We start from the raw sequence: 16483 nt of genomic DNA on the forward strand, positions 1-16483 counted from the left end.
AGGAAAAAGCCAATTCCACTCTAACTCTAATGTTACCATAAACATACAATACACTTTACTGGATTACACAGTCTCTAGACTATCCAGGAATTGTTATCAATAGCAAGGTATCTAAACTGTTGTACCATCCCCCTGGGTTTGTTTTTTTTTTCAATTAAACACCCTGATGCTCTTCTCCATCCCACCCCCAACTACAACGGATCTCTCTTAGTATATGGAAAAAATGCGTTCCTTCTAAGCTCAACGTGTGGCTTTGTAAGTACTATATGATCTTGGCAAAATCGAGACTAAGCACAGCAGCAGAGATTCTGACGCTTTCTCATCTTACTGGTCCCCAGTTACTAATGTCCCTTGGTGACTGAGTAACTTATAATTTCCATGTCTGCTTTTTAATATACCACCAAATGGATTAATCTAAATAATTGGCTTTGAAATGCTTTAATGGGTATGCACACTAACAGTCAACTGTTCAAAGGTAATTCCCTAGAATTCTTTGCAAAACTGATTTGAAGGGCAAATTTTATTATTTGCTTAGATCTAAAATGACTGGTTTAAAAGGGCAAAAATCCTAATTCTTAAATATACTCAATATAGTACATCTGTATCTCAAGAATTGCAAAACCTTTAGAGCAAAACACTGATTGCTTATGCAATTTAAATTTAGTAAATTTATTTTATATTATATTACTCCCAAACTTAAAAATTTCAAAATCATCCTGTCAGAATATTATACTCAGTAACCTATGAGAATTTTAGTTTCCTAATCCAAGAAAATGCTTTAAAAAGATGAAGCATATTATAGAAAAATATTTTAAAATTTTGACTAAAATTAATACAATTCCTAAATTAGTATCCCTCAGAACTTTGAGACTCTTAAGGGAAATGATTTTAATCAAATTTTAATCAAAATTCATCAAACTATACACACTACCTATATCAGTAATTAAGGTGGGACTTTCTTTTACAATTTTGTCTTTTAGCCCTTCTTTAATCAAGTGCCTTCAAGAGTCTGACTTGTGTTTCTTTGATTGGATCAGGAATCATTGACTTGTATATAGTGGTACTAGGGATTAACTTTCCCACAACACCCTAAACAGGATTTTTCACTGGCTTGTAAACCCAGATGTTGATGCTTTCCTGTTAACTATGAATTGTGATTTGAATCAGACAAGGTCTGTCTGTTGATGTCTGTAATATATTTGTATTTGCTCTGAAGTTCAGGGTGCTGGCTTTTCCTCCTAAATTAAGTGAATGATATTTCTATGTTGGATTAAAGATTATTATTAAGTTACTTTCCTTAGTAAAGCAGATCAAAAGAACCTGTGTTGGCAGCCCTCTGTGTGCTGGTTGTTGTTGGTTTTACACAGCCACAGTAGCTGCCAGCAAGATTGTTGCTACACTATCCTTAATGGCTTACTGGGCAGGGGAGCTAATAAAAATATTTGGAAAAGATGGTGATGTGGAAAAAAAAATGGATACCTATAATTTTTTTCTTACTTAAAGCATACCCCAATTCAAGTCTGTCCTAAATGAGAAACATATAAAGTTTTTAAAATTTAGCCACTATTCAAAGAATTACAGGGGGGAGTCAGTATTATTTAAGATAAATGAGTATCTACAGTAAGTAGAAGTTTATTATATATAGCAATCATGCTCCCACTCACAAAAAATAAAATCTCACTTTTGCTATCTAACAAAAAATGGCTCACAATCAACCTGAATTATGAACTTCCTTCTGAAACTTCAAAGGGCAAAAGGGACAGACAGGAGGAAGCAGAAAAAGATGACAACCCACACTAACCCAAACCTGCTTTGTCATCAAAAAACTATGTGAAGGAATTTAATTTATCCACAAAAGCAATAGGATCTGTACGATTCTTCAGCTTACCTACACCATGATCTAGAAAGAATGAAGATTAGTGACCCTCACAAACAAAAGAGTTCACTCTAATTTTTTTCCAAAAGGGCCAAGTTTAATCAATATTAAGAAATGTCTCATTATTTTAGAAATTTGGATCTCTTAAGACAAAAATATATGTAGAAAAGTAATCTTTAACACTGATTTCCAACAACAGAATCCATTTTTTAAAAAGATTGAGCTTTCTTCTAATCAGATATTACCACTAATCAGAATGATTTTAAAACATTTCATCTCTCTCAGACAACACAACTTTTTTAAATCTGAAAATTCAATTTCTTCATTTATATTAACCCAACAGGCTTTGTCTAATTATGTAAACATGCCACTATTTTCAGAAGGATGTACAAACACTTTTACAGGATTTAATGATCTGTAGTAGTTACACTCAAAACACAAGAAAATGAGCTACTTTCTAAAAAAAAATTATTCAAACATCATGAAGCATCATATAGTTATAGTACTACTTTCACAAATAAATTCTTTAGAAAACACAGTATCAAACCAGTCCACATATAGTGGTAGGTAGCACAACATAGTGAAAAGTAATCTAGACTACAATTCCCAATAAGTGGTTCGTCTCTGTTTTGCCCCTTAAATAGGGCTGTATGACAGTCTAATCAGTCTCAGCATCTGTGTAAGACAGGGATGACAGTCTGTTCTGACCAACTCAAAAGGTTGTAAAGATTATACAAGAAGAGGTGACCTTGTTTTATAAACTGTGAAGCATTATAAGAATGTAAGATAGGCAGTTAATAATGCTTGTTGACCAATACAACATAGATCAAATAAAGAAATATCTGAAACCACAGACTTTCTGGCTTTGACAACTAAGGATGGGACTGACCACACTTAATAAAAATGAAAAATTCACATTTTTGTGGTAAAAAGAATTTAATCCCTCGTAAGGAAATCTCAAGTTTGCAAAATGAAATCTTAATATTCCACTAAAAATGGAAAATCAGTGAGCTTTTCATTTTTATTAACAAATAAGGGGATCACATATTTATAGACGCAAAACTGATTAAAAGGTATCAAGAAAACAAAAACCTATTCTTCTTAAGAGAACAATTCTATATACAGCCTGAAAAGCCCTTTCCTTCAATAAGGGGTCTACTACACATATGAATATCACACAAGATTACTTGATACAAGCAGTAACTGAGGTAACTTTGCTCAAACCCCTTCTGATTATCAATATCAAGTAAGGAATAACGCATACCCCCCTGTGGAGGATTAATAAAAGGACTTGGCCAAAAGTTACACACGATGAGGCTGAAGTGGATGGTATACAGAGCAGTATTGAAGGACGGCCCATACTGATGAGATCACAAATCCATTCAAATTACCAAAGAAATTTTAAAATCTCACTTAGCTAACTTGACTTCTCTTTTGCCATGGTAATCCACATTGTAATCCACAGCCAGACAAAAATAGAAAACTGCCCTTCATCCAAAACAAAAACATATTTTGACCATATTTAGTTTTCAAATGCAAAAAAACCCCAAAACACAAAAAACCAAGAATTCAGGCACATTCTCCAAAAATCAACAATATTTGTTTCATTAAAAACTATTCTCTACAGCTCTAAAGCTTCATATTTGCAAACAATTAAGACACTTAATACTTTCATTTCTCTAGCGATTTTTCTTTTACTCAAAACTAGGTTTGCTTCCTATCTATTTTCCTTTTTAGATATGCAGAACAATTGGTCAAGGACCGAAGACTGAAACATGTAATGATAGGGAAATTCAGAAAAGATAAAAGTACAGGAATCGCATACCTGCTATTTTTTTAAACACCAAATCTTTGGCCCAACAATTCCACTTTTGGAAAATACCCTAAGCAAGTTTCCATGAAAACAAAGATCCACTGTCAAAATACTACATATATAAATCAACACTGTCACTTCAAAGTACAAGAAACAAATTACAGAGCCTTTGTCAAAATAAGGAAGGCCTGAGTTCAGGTCCTGCATCCAACAAATCTTGGTGGGGTGGAGATGAACAAGTCATTTAAATCAGTGGCCCAAGCAACTCTCTAACACAGTAGATAAAACTGGGAACCAATATGCCTTGGTAGAGAGAGGGAGTTTCCTCATCCAGGCTTCCCTACACCAGAGGTGTCACACTATCCCAAATGAGGCCCAAATCAGATTAAAATGTAACTGGGAAATGTTCAGCAAAATAAATAAAAATACAATACCACATAACACTAATTTGTGGTTTTCTAAGTCAATATGTGGCTTTTAGGTATCCGCTTCTATTTGAGTTTGACACCACTCCCCCACACCAATGAAAACACAGATCTGGGACCCTGCCCCCCTCCCCAAAAAGAAAAGCAATAAAAGCAATTTACGTAATGGAATACGATGCATTTACTACAACACCATTAAAAATTATAACTACAAGGAATCAGACTTAAAGTAAGGTAAACAAAAAAATAAGGCCAAAAGAAAAATATACACACTAACCACAACTCTGTAAAAAGATTTATACACATAAAGGTGAATGAACAAGAAATAGAATAGTCTAGAAGCCAGTGACTATTATACTATTAAGGACATGCTGTAGTAAGACATTTATTTGTAAGTATAAATAGTCATGTTGTTTATTTGATTTTAGTGTTCTCACTTTTGTACATAAAATTATTTTTAAACAATTTCAGTGACTACCATTATGCCTTGTAAACAGCAGGCATTTAATGTCTGTTGAATTTAATTTCAAATTTTAGAAAGCAAGGATCATTTATTTGCACAGATATGGCCAGGGAGGAAAATGACAGGGTTCCAGAAAACTATTTTAATAGTAAATACACATTCACTGTCAAGTAAAAGACTACGAGAATTTAGATTTTTAAAAAGTAGCAGTTCACAAAATTTAGTTAGATGACAGCTATCTTTGATATTATATGAAAATTTGAAATCTACTCTACCACATAAAATAAGGCTATCAATTATGGTTCTCTGGCCCATTCTATTCCAGATTTTTTATAACCTGTACCTAGGTTTTAAGGCTATCAATGTCATTTTTCATGAAGTAGAGAATCAATGCTATGCTACTATTAGAATACATAGCACATGGCACCAAATCTGGTAAAATGATTTGCTAAGGTCTGCCAAACATTTCACACATAAAAAATGCCAAATACTTAAAGTCACAAGAAAAATACCTCATATTTCAGCAAAAAATATATGCAAAATGATCACTTTAAGACAAGCCAAATATAATTAACTCCCAGGAAGTATCTTATTTTTGTTGTACTAGAAGTTTGTTATATTAAATACTGTCCAAATGAGTGAGTCACTGAAGGGATTTGGAAACCTTTTCTGGTTTACAAAGTTTTTCATAGTAATGGCATTATCAATGGTATTTTTAAACAAAAGATCAAGACAAACAAAACACCTTTATCGCATGTGTAATACTACCTTTATTCCCATAGCAATACAGAAACTTAAAGGTAATTAATTATGTTAAATCTAAGTCAACATCTCAACTATTTTCCAGTCCTTACTTGAAACTAATATAAAGAAACTCCTGAATTCAAAAGGTTCTAAATTCCTCTTTTCTGAGCAATAAATCAGTAAAAATTACATTCTTAAAAGAAATTCATTCAAAAATTCAAAACAAAAGCAAGCAGGTTACCATAAACCACACATCTAACACAATTTCTAATACAATTTTATTTTCAAAGTTTGGGCACAAATTCATGTCCTAGATAAAAAAGCTAGAATACTAGTACAAGTTGAAGACTTTGTCTCACCTCCAAATGTCCCATCATTTCAAAAATTAGATGTCTGGTAGATATCATCCATCCAATTTTTACACTCCAAATTGAAAGTTAAAAGCTGTATTTCTGTTTTGACCCCACAAAAGGAAAAAAGCTCAAAAATATACAGTCATTATCCTCTAAAGCATTGTTGGTCAATTTTATTTGCGTAGAAATAGCTACATAAAAAGAGATAAATATTTATATTTTTCTCTTTGATGTATGGCATACTCTGGAAATGAATCAATTAAAAATGATAATTTCCTATTTAGTCATTGCATAATCACAATTACCATCACTGCTATCATTTCACCGAATACAATTCTGGAGGTACTTTTAAATGGTAGGAAAGAATTTATTTTAAAAACCCAAGGGCAAATTTCTAAAAACCTGAAGTCAGGACATGCTTGAAAACAGATGTCATCACAGAAACCCCAGCAGAAGATGATGAAGGGCTTGACTTACGTTTCAAAACAACGATCCACGTTGTCAGACATCAAAAGCAGCATACATAGCTGTTCAAGGGCTATCAGTTGCATGTCCCTTTCATCTCCCTGCCCCATCTGCAGCCATTCCAGCAACGTGTCCGGGTCCACATCTGCCATGGTTTTTAAAAGCCTCTTTGCTTAAATTAAAAAGTAAAGGAAAAAAAGTCCTTAAAATGCCCAAGCCAGATCAGCGAGCATCAAAAATACATCAGCTACAATCAAATTTTTGACGTCTTCTCCTAGGAATTAAAAAAAGATTTATCAGTTTATATACGATACACCATTTCGTTCTTTAATGGTTATTCAGTTCTCTTTTTCCTTACTATACTAAATTAAAACCAGTGGTGCCAGAGAACATAAGCTGATGAAGTTGCTGCCTAACCAGAAAGCTTCTTTTGTCCAAGACGGTAAAACAAGCTTCAGATTCAGCTACTGCTCTTACCAGGAACTCCAAGCCCAAAAGGCAAAACAACTTTCCTTTTTGGCCCTGGCACATTGAATTTTTTTTCTGCAAGAGATCATCAGATCCAATTTCCCCACGTCACCTCACCTTTCAGAAAATTATTTAAGTTTAAGTTGGTATTTTAAGCACCTTTTCCAAAGGGGTTCAATCCCATACAGCAGGACCTGAATAGGGACTCTGGAGAAGTTTTCAGGAGTTAAAAAAGTACAACTAAAGTAAAAGTGACAGAAATATGTCGATAGAAAAACATGGGTTAAACCATTAACATAGTTAATCCACGCTCCTCTTTTCCTCTCTCCTCCCCCCCCCCAACAAGGAAAGAGGGGCAGGGGCACGCCAAAGATAAAGATGAAGGACCGAGCAGCACGCAGGGCAGCAGAGCAAGTTATTTACAGATGTTCTTTGTAACTGACACAACAGGGAGACTTTTCTGGTCCCAAGTAAGCTGACGGGGGGGGGGGGGGGGGGGGGGCTGGGGCGGTGAAACCGACAACATGTGCCTCTGTGCAGCCTGGACAGTGACTAACAGCATCTGGTCCCAGACAAGTCCAAGCCAGAAGCAAGCCTGAGCCGGGCAGCGCACTGAAGAGCGCCCGACATCCCAGTCCTCTCCCTCTCCCTCTCCCCCTTCTTCTCCGCTCTTCTCGGTCTCTCGGTCTCGGTTGTCTCTGTCTCGGTCCATCCACCCCCAGCCTCTCTCCTCTCGGTCCTTCTCGGACCCTATGTGTGTCTCCCCAGTTTTAAGTTTAGTCCCAAGTCCTCTGAAAGGAGGGAGAATAACTTCGGGAGAGAAAATGGAGAAGCCTCCCACCCACCCCCAACAACAGAAAAAGGGGAGACGGAGGCCGAGGAAGGGCTGGGGGAGGGGTTTCCCCAGGACCGGGGGGCTGCCCCACCACTCCAGGGCCCGAGGGTCGCGGTCTCGCCGGAGGCGAGGGGATGAGCCCCTTTTCAAGAGCAAGCGGGCTCCCCCTGGGGCCAGGAGCCGAGAGACTGGGCAGCCGGCTCCGGGGCAAGGGGGAAACAAAGAGTCGTGGCGGGGGCTACCTGCCTCGGCCGCGGCACTGCCTATCCCCGGGGCCCGGGCCAGGGCACCTGATCCCGGCTCCCCGAGCTCCGCTTCCCCGCCCACCCAGGGGAGCCAGAGCCGCTCTGCTCCGGACCGACCAGCCCGTCCCCGCCGCCGCAGGCCCCCGGCCCGGACGCCCTCTCCCGTCCGCCCCGTACCAGGCCGCGGGCGGAGCCAGGCCCGGCTGCGGTCCTCGAGTTCGCGGGAAGCCGTAGGCCGCGCAGGTCGAGCCGGGCAGGCGCCGCAGGAAAAGCCCCGCCCTTCGTGTTTCTCTTCCTCCTTAGGGGGGCTCGGTGACAGCGGAAGCGAGCGGCCGAGCGCGCACCAGCCCCAGGCGGCGGCAGCCCCGGCAGGGTCCGTCCACCCCGCGGACACGCGGCTCCTCGGGCCCCGCTCCTCAGAGGCCCGCGCTGGGGCGGCGGCGGCGACGACGACGGGGGCAGCGGGGGGGGCCCGCGTCCATCGTGCTCCGGGAAGGGGCCGAGGGGGAGGGCGGGAGGGAGGAGGAAGGAGCGACACCGGGGCCAGGAAACCACCAAGCGAGCGACGACCGGACTCGCCGAGCCCAGCGGAGGCGGAGCCGCTTCTGAATCACCCGGGCGGCGGCGACTCCCACAGGCGGCCACCTGGGGCGCTGCGGAGACTCGCTCCCGCCCGCACACGGCTAGGTCCGCCAACCACAGAGCCAACCGGCCCGGCGACGCTGTACTGCGTTTGCTGTCTCCGCCCGCGTGGAATTGTGCCCACTCTGGCTTCTTCCCTGTCTCTCCGGGTTTCCCCCTAGGAGGTGGGCTGTGGCCGGAGGCTTTCCCCGAACGTTTCACTCTGAGCGCATTTGTTCCTATGGCCACTTTTCTTTAAAAATGGGGGAGGGGGAGAGCTGGGGGACGGCAAGCGGATAGTATAGCGAAAAGAAAAGGTTACAAGAGAGGAGGAAAAGTCATTAAGAAAATCAATCCACATTGATTTAACGCCTGCTATATGACCAGCAGTATGCTAAACACTGGAGACCCAACCAGAAACAAATGACATTCCCCGCCTTCAAAGAGCTTCCAATCTAATGGGAGAGACGACGTGTAAACAAATCTATACAAAGCGATCTTACGCCCAGGATAAATCGGAAACGATCATCAGAAGGGATGGAGGGCATTGGGAAAGGCTTCCTGTCAAAGGTGGGATTTCAGTTGGGACTTTTTTTAAATGCAGAGAACAGAGGGAAAGCCAAAAAGAAGCACAGACAAGCAGGTAAGGCTTGAAAGCTACAGGTTGAATTCATTATACCTTTGGAAAGCTAGCTGTGCGTAAGAACCATCTTAGGTTTCATGTGCAATTTTTTTTTCCTGTTTTGCTTTGTATATTGAAATGCCCATTTCATTTGGTGTTAAAAATAAAAATAATTAAAAAAAAAGAAACAGACTAGCAGGACATCTTTGCAAGCTGCAGCTACAAGTTAATTTATTACACGCTTTTTAACAGGCAAGACCTTTAGTTTCATATAGAATCCTGTTTTTCTGAGATATGTTTGTGTGTATGTATATATGTATGTGTTTATCTCTGTGTATATATACACATATATAGATATATACACATATGGAAAAGCCCATTTAAGTTCAGAATAATTTTTTTAAAGCCTCCCCCGCTGCTTCCCTATTCCTACCTAATCTTCTCCCTTTCCCTTCTCAGCTCTTCTCTCCACGGGATTTTTTCAGTGTATTTTCCTTCCAAAAAGTGTCTTCTGTGGCTGGCACAGCGATTAGTCAGAACCTGTTTTTCTGAATGACAGAGGGGAAAGGTTAAAGATAAGCTCTTCAACTTTTTCCTCATTGTGCGCATATACACACACACAAGGTGCCAGATCAAGACCAAAAATCTCACCAAACTGGATCCGCAGTGCTGTGTGAGCAAGCACTTTTCCTCTCCGGCCTGAGCAGGTAAGGAGACTCATAGGCGAAGCTGTGGGACTGAGATGTGAGTTATTGTTTCAGAAGCCTTTTGCTTCTGTCACCTACTCAAAAGGAATTTTATGTACTTTTAGGGTGTTATAATCTGGAATATATAATTGTGCCTTCCTTTAAAGTTTAATTTTGAAAAAGGGGAATAAAATGTTATCCCAGTTAACCCTATGGGATCTTAGATCTGTATATAAGGGGCTTCAGAAGTGACCTCATCCAGTCCATTCATTTCATACAATGAGGAAATTGACAGCCGTGGTGACACCAGCTCTGTGAGGCCCTGCTCAGAGGTGGAGTGACCCTAGCACCTGTCACAGTGCCTTGCACATGGTTGGAACTCCATAAATGTTCACTGAGTTTGAAAGCACCAATCCATCTGCTCTCTGCTTCTTAGGTGGCTGCCGCTGTTCACCGATTTTAAATGAGGAGAAGGCTCAAGAGTCACAGACTCTAACTTAGGACAGCTACACAGGTAACTTTTCCAAATAAGATATAACGTTTCCTTGACTAATTAGGATGGCACTCAGGAGACCAAGGGACAAGGTTTACACTCACCAGTAACAACCAGAATCCAAGCGGATTATCATTAGAATGAGATCAGAATCCACCTGAACTATCAGGAAAGGCTTCATGAAAGAGGTAGGCCTTGAAGGATGGCTAGGATTTGAATAGACAAAAGGAAAAAATTGAGGAGAGACGTGAAAATAGAAGTTATCATGGGATGTTGCAGGGAGGTTGTGAGGCTCGAGTGAGATAATGGATGTAAGGCACTTTGCGAATCTTAAAAAGCTATATAAATGCCAATTACTGTTATCATTATCATTACCCTACAGTCACCAGGCTTCTGGTCTGGTGGTGATTCATTCCCTGAGCTTTCAGCCGCATTCCTGCTGAGTTCAAGCAATGTTTGTAGGGCAATACGCTGGTGTGCTGGTTCATGTTTAACGAAGATATATATACATACATATACATACATACATATACATATATACACACTATATATATACACACATACATACATACATATACATATATACACACTATATATACACATACATACATACATATACATATATACACACTATATATACACATACATACACATACATATACATATATACACACTATATATATACACACACATACATACATATACATATATACACACTATATATATACACATACATACATATACATATATACACACTATATATATACACATACATATACATATATACACACTATATATATACACATACATATACATATATACACACTATATATACACACACACACACACTTTTAAATTTAATCTGCATTATTGACGCTTTCTTAAGTCCAGGTAATCAACAAAACAGTAAATCAAGCCCTGATTTCTGGCAGTTGCTGGTTTCTGAGGTGGAAATGCTCACACTCACAATTTAACAATGGGTTTTTCCCAGCTAGAACTAGCTCCAGCATACCCCTGGACGTTGGGCTTACAGTAAGAAGACCAGCCTGATTTATGTAAGAGAATCTCGTAAGGTAAGAGTGAAACTGGATTAAGAAGGGACTTAAAAGCCAAACTGAAGTGTTCAAACTTGAAGAGTTAATAGGACAAAGCCTTAGGATCTTTAATAGAGGTAAACGAGGTAAAGAAACAATTGGGACACCAACTAATTATCTATTGAAAAGGAAAGAATACTGCAATAAGATGATGGTAGATTGGGGGGCAGGTAGTGGAAAGGAGAATTGAATGGAGGGGGTGAAGCAGTTAGAAATCAAATATTACTTCAGGGTTGAATGTAAGGGAATGATGGTGCCATTTAACAGGAAAAAAGAAAATTAGGAAAGGGAATTTATATAACCATTGAATAAATGCTGGAGGTTTTACTGAAAATTGTAGAGCATAAACTGGTGATTCTTTTTTGGCCCTCTGGAATCACTCCTTTAAGCTCTTGTCTAAATAGCCAAAGCAAGTTTATTTATTAACCATCTGGGGAAAATTACTGAACAGCCCTATTGAAATGAAAATGTATCATTCTATCCAAACAGTCAGAAATAGTTTTGCGTACATGATTTACGTTAGTACCGATACTGACCTGCAGTCACCGCTCTATATTAGACCTGTCAACTTCACCTACTAATCCCTGGGCTAGTCAGCACATTTTGATTTTTCTTCTAGGATGCCCGGAATTACATGAGAAAGAGCTGCTCTAGGTTTTCCGATAAACTTTATATAATAAAGACAGTGATATGTTTTACTTTCAGACTAGTGAATTCCTTCCATCACTAAACAGCATACATACTTATGCGGACCTATAATAATGGAGGAGATTAAGAGCAAATATCCATGCATGGATATCAACTTTAAAAGTTCTAGAATAAAGTGATCTCAAAAAAGGATCCAGTAGGAAAAAAAGTCTTAATATAATCCTGTGACACCTCACAGCAAAGCAGCCTTAAAATTGGTGTGGGGAGAAGGGAATGCTTTTTAAGATAAGTCTCAGCTGAGAAAAATCCAATCACTAAAGCGCCCATCAAAGCCTACCCTCTCAAAAGTCTAATATACTTCCCCAAACTTTCTATAGGGGAAGGGAAAGAATGGAAGAGAAGGATAAGTTTCGCCTCCTTGGCAAATTCAATGGCAAACACTTACTGAGGGAAAATACAAGTTCAGATAAGTCTCGGTTACTGCCATTACATGGAAATCCCAAGCTTACATTTTCTAATGAAGAGACAATTATGTTTGACTTAATTATATGTATGATGTCTCATGTTATCTACTTTGAATATATTTGGTGCTTAGTTTTCTGTGTAAATGTTTGATTTCCTCAGTAGAATGTAAGCTCCTTGGGCACAAGGACTACGTTTTCATTTTCTCTTTTTTTCCTAACGGTACTTTGTGCACAATAGGTACTTTATAAATGTTTGGTGAATTGAACTGAAGATATTTTAGTACTTCAAGGTTCTAGTATTTTGGTTATCACACCGTCTCCACCAAAGCAGATTACAACAACTTCACATCTCATAGAAGTTTTTCCTAAGTTTCCATGGCTGGAAAAAAAAAAAGTGATTGCCCAGTGGCCAACTTCTTGGTGATGGGCTTCTCCAGACTCACCTAGGTTAGTCCTTAGATAACCAACAAATAATCCTTCACTATTTTTAGCCAAGTACAAGACTGTACTTACCAAATCCTGGCTGGTTAAGGCCTGCCAGAGTCGGTACTCTGACAAGGACAGAACCCAGGGTCACTACATGGCGCAGATGAAGCATCAAAACAAGATTTTAGTGAAGGATGGAAAGGCACTATTTTTTAAAAAATCTAATAGGTCCAGATTGCAATGCCTGCTTGTCTTCCTTCCACCCTTTTATTAATCACTTCACTCTCTTGATAAGATATGGTTCTCAGTATATGGGATTTAAATTGACGCTATCTGTGAGCTTGCAACCTCAGATCCCACTGACATAGGCAGACATATGAAGGGCATACAATGACACAACTACCAAGCCATTTTTTACACAGTTTCCACAATGCGCAGTCTGAAAGATGCTTTGAAATAGGAAAAAGATTTGAGGCCTGGGCATCATCAGATAGAGAAGTGTATAATATCACATCTCTCTCCATTTAGAAAGTGTTCCTGGAATGAAAAGGTCAAAGAATCATAAGTGTGCCTTATAGGATTTCCAGGGAAGATCTTTGAGGAATCATGTTCTAGACTGCCTGGTAGAAATATTTCTTAGCTAAATAACAATCACCTGTTCCCCACAGTCTATAGAAAGAGATGGCATGCCTATCATTCGCTTTTTACTTCCAATAATGTTCAAGTGATTAGCCCCATTTTCTCTAGGTGTCACATTGTTAGATAGTCTGTGTAGCACTAACTTTATTCTCTTTGGAAAGCATAAGAGAAAGCAATACCTAATTCTTTTTTCCTGGACCTTTGGCATCAAAGGCCTAATGTTCACCTAGACATTACAATCTGAACCTGTCTGCTGCTCAAGACCCCCTCTAGGATTTCTCCTCAAACTTTTTGGACTGAAATACTACAGAACAAGACGACTAGAATCAATACCTAAATTTCTCCAACAGTTTATACCCCTTGAGGATAAAAAAAAACATTTTTAAATTCTCTTCCATGTGCTAGTTTTATGGTTAAATAATAATCTAGATATTAACTCTTTTATCTGAGCCTGGAGAGATCTTTATTATCTCTTAATAGCACCAACCTCCCAGGGTTGTTGGGAGGGTCAAATGAGATATTTGTAGGGCATTTAGTATAGTTCCTGGCCCAGAGTGGGTTCTTTATAAATGCTAGCTATCCTTGGTGTCACAGATAACTGAAGAATAATGTAAACAGAAATATCTGATTAGCTGGCTTAGAAAATCATAGGCTTTTTCATCAAGCCAAGAACAGATTGTGAGTGAAAATCAAACTCATATTTCCTCTTCCAAGAGTTAAAGTCTTAGAGATCTGTATTAATCCAGATTTAGAGTAGGAGGATCAGTGAGGCTGTATAACAGCAAGGCAATAAACACAACATCGACCATAATCATGAATGTGCCTATGTAGTTCTGTATCGCAAAGTATGAAAGACTTCTCCATATAGAAGGTAGAAGAAGTAAAATATTTATTCAGACACCCATGACCAGGCAATCTGCTCCCATAACCAGTGAGCCCACTTTATCATAACAACAAGGAACTTAAAACATAATATCACAGCATGGAACCTCACCATCCCAAAACCTCTCCGACCCCCTGCTGGGGTCTTCCCACAAAACTCACAGTACAGCTATCACAGTTCAACTGTCTTTACCTCAACTCTAACGATCATGACGGTTATAACAGCCATAATGCCTCTCTCAGCATTTCTTGTGACACAACTTCCTTTTCCTCTCAGGAAGCTCCTCCCACATGTGACTTAGGTTTCTAGTGATGTAAGCAGGTCACACGGCCTATTAATGGGTGGGAAAGATCTTCAGATCTAAATTGCTATTACCGGGTAACATGGAATAACAAACAGCACACTACACTTTGGGTTAAGACCTGAGTTCAAATCCTGCCGCAGACACTCACAAGTTGTTTAATCTTTCTCAGCCCCAGTTCCCTCCTTTGTAAAATGGAGATAAAAATAGTGTGTGCTTCACAAGTTGTTGTGAAGATCAATGAGACAGCGTATGTCAAGTGCTTTGCAAATCTTAACCTTAAAAAGATAATAGCTTTTCTATGCTAGCTATTTTTACCACCAGCGTCTATCAGTCATAGCTAGAATCCCTCCAACCACAGGCAGGTGAAGATCACGTTTCTTTCTGCTCATATTCAAATTCCTGCTTTGTACATCTAAGCCTTTGCTTTAAAACCCCAGTTTAGCACAAAACTAAAACTACAGAATTTGCATCTGCTACTGCCTTAGTGTTGGTTTTTGTTTTGGTTTTTTCCCCCGCGCTGTTATCCTGGGCAGCTGATCTACGAGAGAGGCCTGTGGGCCTCCAGTCAAAAAAATCAAGATTCTGTTCATGGCTTTCTGCCTGCTCACTCATTGTTATGACCTAAATTAAGATTTTCAGTTACTCTCTAGGCTTCAGTTGTCTCATCCATTAAACAAACAAGGTGATAGCATTTGCCACCAGAAAGCGTAGCTTCCCTAAAATAATCTACGACTGAAAGACTCAAATAGTAGCGACATTTCAGTGGATATGCTTGTCACAAATGATTTCTTCTGCTGCAGCTACAGCCGACCGCCAATTTCCAGAAAAAAGTCAAATACAACCATTATGGTCATATAAATTAGATCTCCTACATCAAACACAAAAATTTCCCACTCAACCATCCTACCATGTTCTCCCACTTAGAAGTCCCTTACCAGTCTGTTGAATCGAATTGAATGTATCCCTTTGGAAAAAAAGGAAATATACTCCAGATTACTATAGAAACTTGAGTTGTGGCCTCCACTACAAGCAGCAAAATGGCACAGCCTTCCTATTTTCAAAAAGTTCCACAGAATCCCCCCACCTTCATTGGTCCGTAAGATAAAACATAAATAATTTTATCTTCTCATCGTATAGTGAGTTCTTAATAAGTGCTTTTTCATTCATTCATTCGTATAGTTCATCATTAGGTACTTTTAGGAACCTGACCCAGTATGGAGACTAGAAAGAATACCTGAAGCGTATTCAGAGCAGACCCGACATTCTGTCTCCAGTCACTGATTTCTCCAATTGTGAAACCTTTCTTTAACTTGGGTTTTCTGAGCTAGAAAATAACCAGTCACTTTGGAGGCGATGTGAACAAGTCTAGGGAACAGACACCCCAGTTTTCAACACACATCCCTCCTTAGCAGCCACTGAGGCTATTTCCCGGGCCCCCAGTACTTCTGAATAACCTCTATAACCCTATCTAGGAAAATGACCTGGAGGCCAACGATATAGATTGTCATCTTTGTCCATTTGCTTCAGGACTTGAGGTTGTAGCTCAGAGACCTATTACTCCTAATGGTACAATTCAGTTTAGGGCACTGGTAATTCATTAATCAATCAGAGGGCGAACTTTGGCTCTTTGCTTCTCCCTCAAAGTGAGTGATGCTTAACTCCCTTCAGGTTCTGCAAGTCGGAAGCAGTTCTGACAATAATCATTCTGGGCTTTTCGTTGGAAGGGCTGGGGGAAGTAGGTGGCCTGAGACCTGCTGGGTTTAATTCAGTCCTGAATGCCGGAGGCCTCATTCTAGGGATCTTAATTTGCTCTTTTTTTAACTTAAAAAATGAGCAAATTAGAACTTCATTAACTATTGCGTATCTCACTTGTTTTCCTTTTGCCCTCCACTACAGCAAAACATGAGCTGCTCTTA

The 16483-nt window shown here is 39.5% G+C and overlaps 1 protein-coding gene and 1 long non-coding RNA gene across 5 annotated transcripts in view; one reads left to right on the forward strand and one right to left on the reverse strand.

Annotated features, from left to right (window-relative positions):
• HECTD1 (HECT domain E3 ubiquitin protein ligase 1) overlaps nt 1-8334 on the reverse strand; it is a 104638-nt gene extending 96304 nt beyond the window's left edge. For 3 of the 4 annotated variants that reach the window (XM_036736766.1, XM_036736765.1, XM_036736763.1), the window contains exons 1-2: nt 7865-8334; nt 6152-6311 (exon numbers count right to left, since the gene is read on the reverse strand). In XM_036736766.1, the coding sequence (XP_036592661.1) occupies nt 6152-6291 (140 nt within the window). In that variant the 5' untranslated portion in view covers nt 6292-6311; nt 7865-8334. Of the gene's footprint in view, nt 1-6151; nt 6414-7864 lie in introns of all 4 variants that reach the window. The other variant, XM_036736764.1, reaches the window with a different exon arrangement.
• Nucleotides 8335-8919: 585 nt separating this feature from the next.
• On the forward strand, nt 8920-11901 carry LOC118829945. The gene is made up of 5 exons (XR_005008997.1): nt 8920-8951; nt 9390-9637; nt 10053-10130; nt 11101-11182; nt 11823-11901. It is a non-coding gene; the product is annotated as an uncharacterized LOC118829945 (long non-coding RNA).
• Nucleotides 11902-16483: the final 4582 nt, after the last annotated feature.

The sequence above is a fragment of the Trichosurus vulpecula genome, chromosome 8 (assembly GCF_011100635.1).
Source record: "Trichosurus vulpecula isolate mTriVul1 chromosome 8, mTriVul1.pri, whole genome shotgun sequence".
Taxonomy (NCBI): Eukaryota; Metazoa; Chordata; class Mammalia; order Diprotodontia; family Phalangeridae; genus Trichosurus; species Trichosurus vulpecula.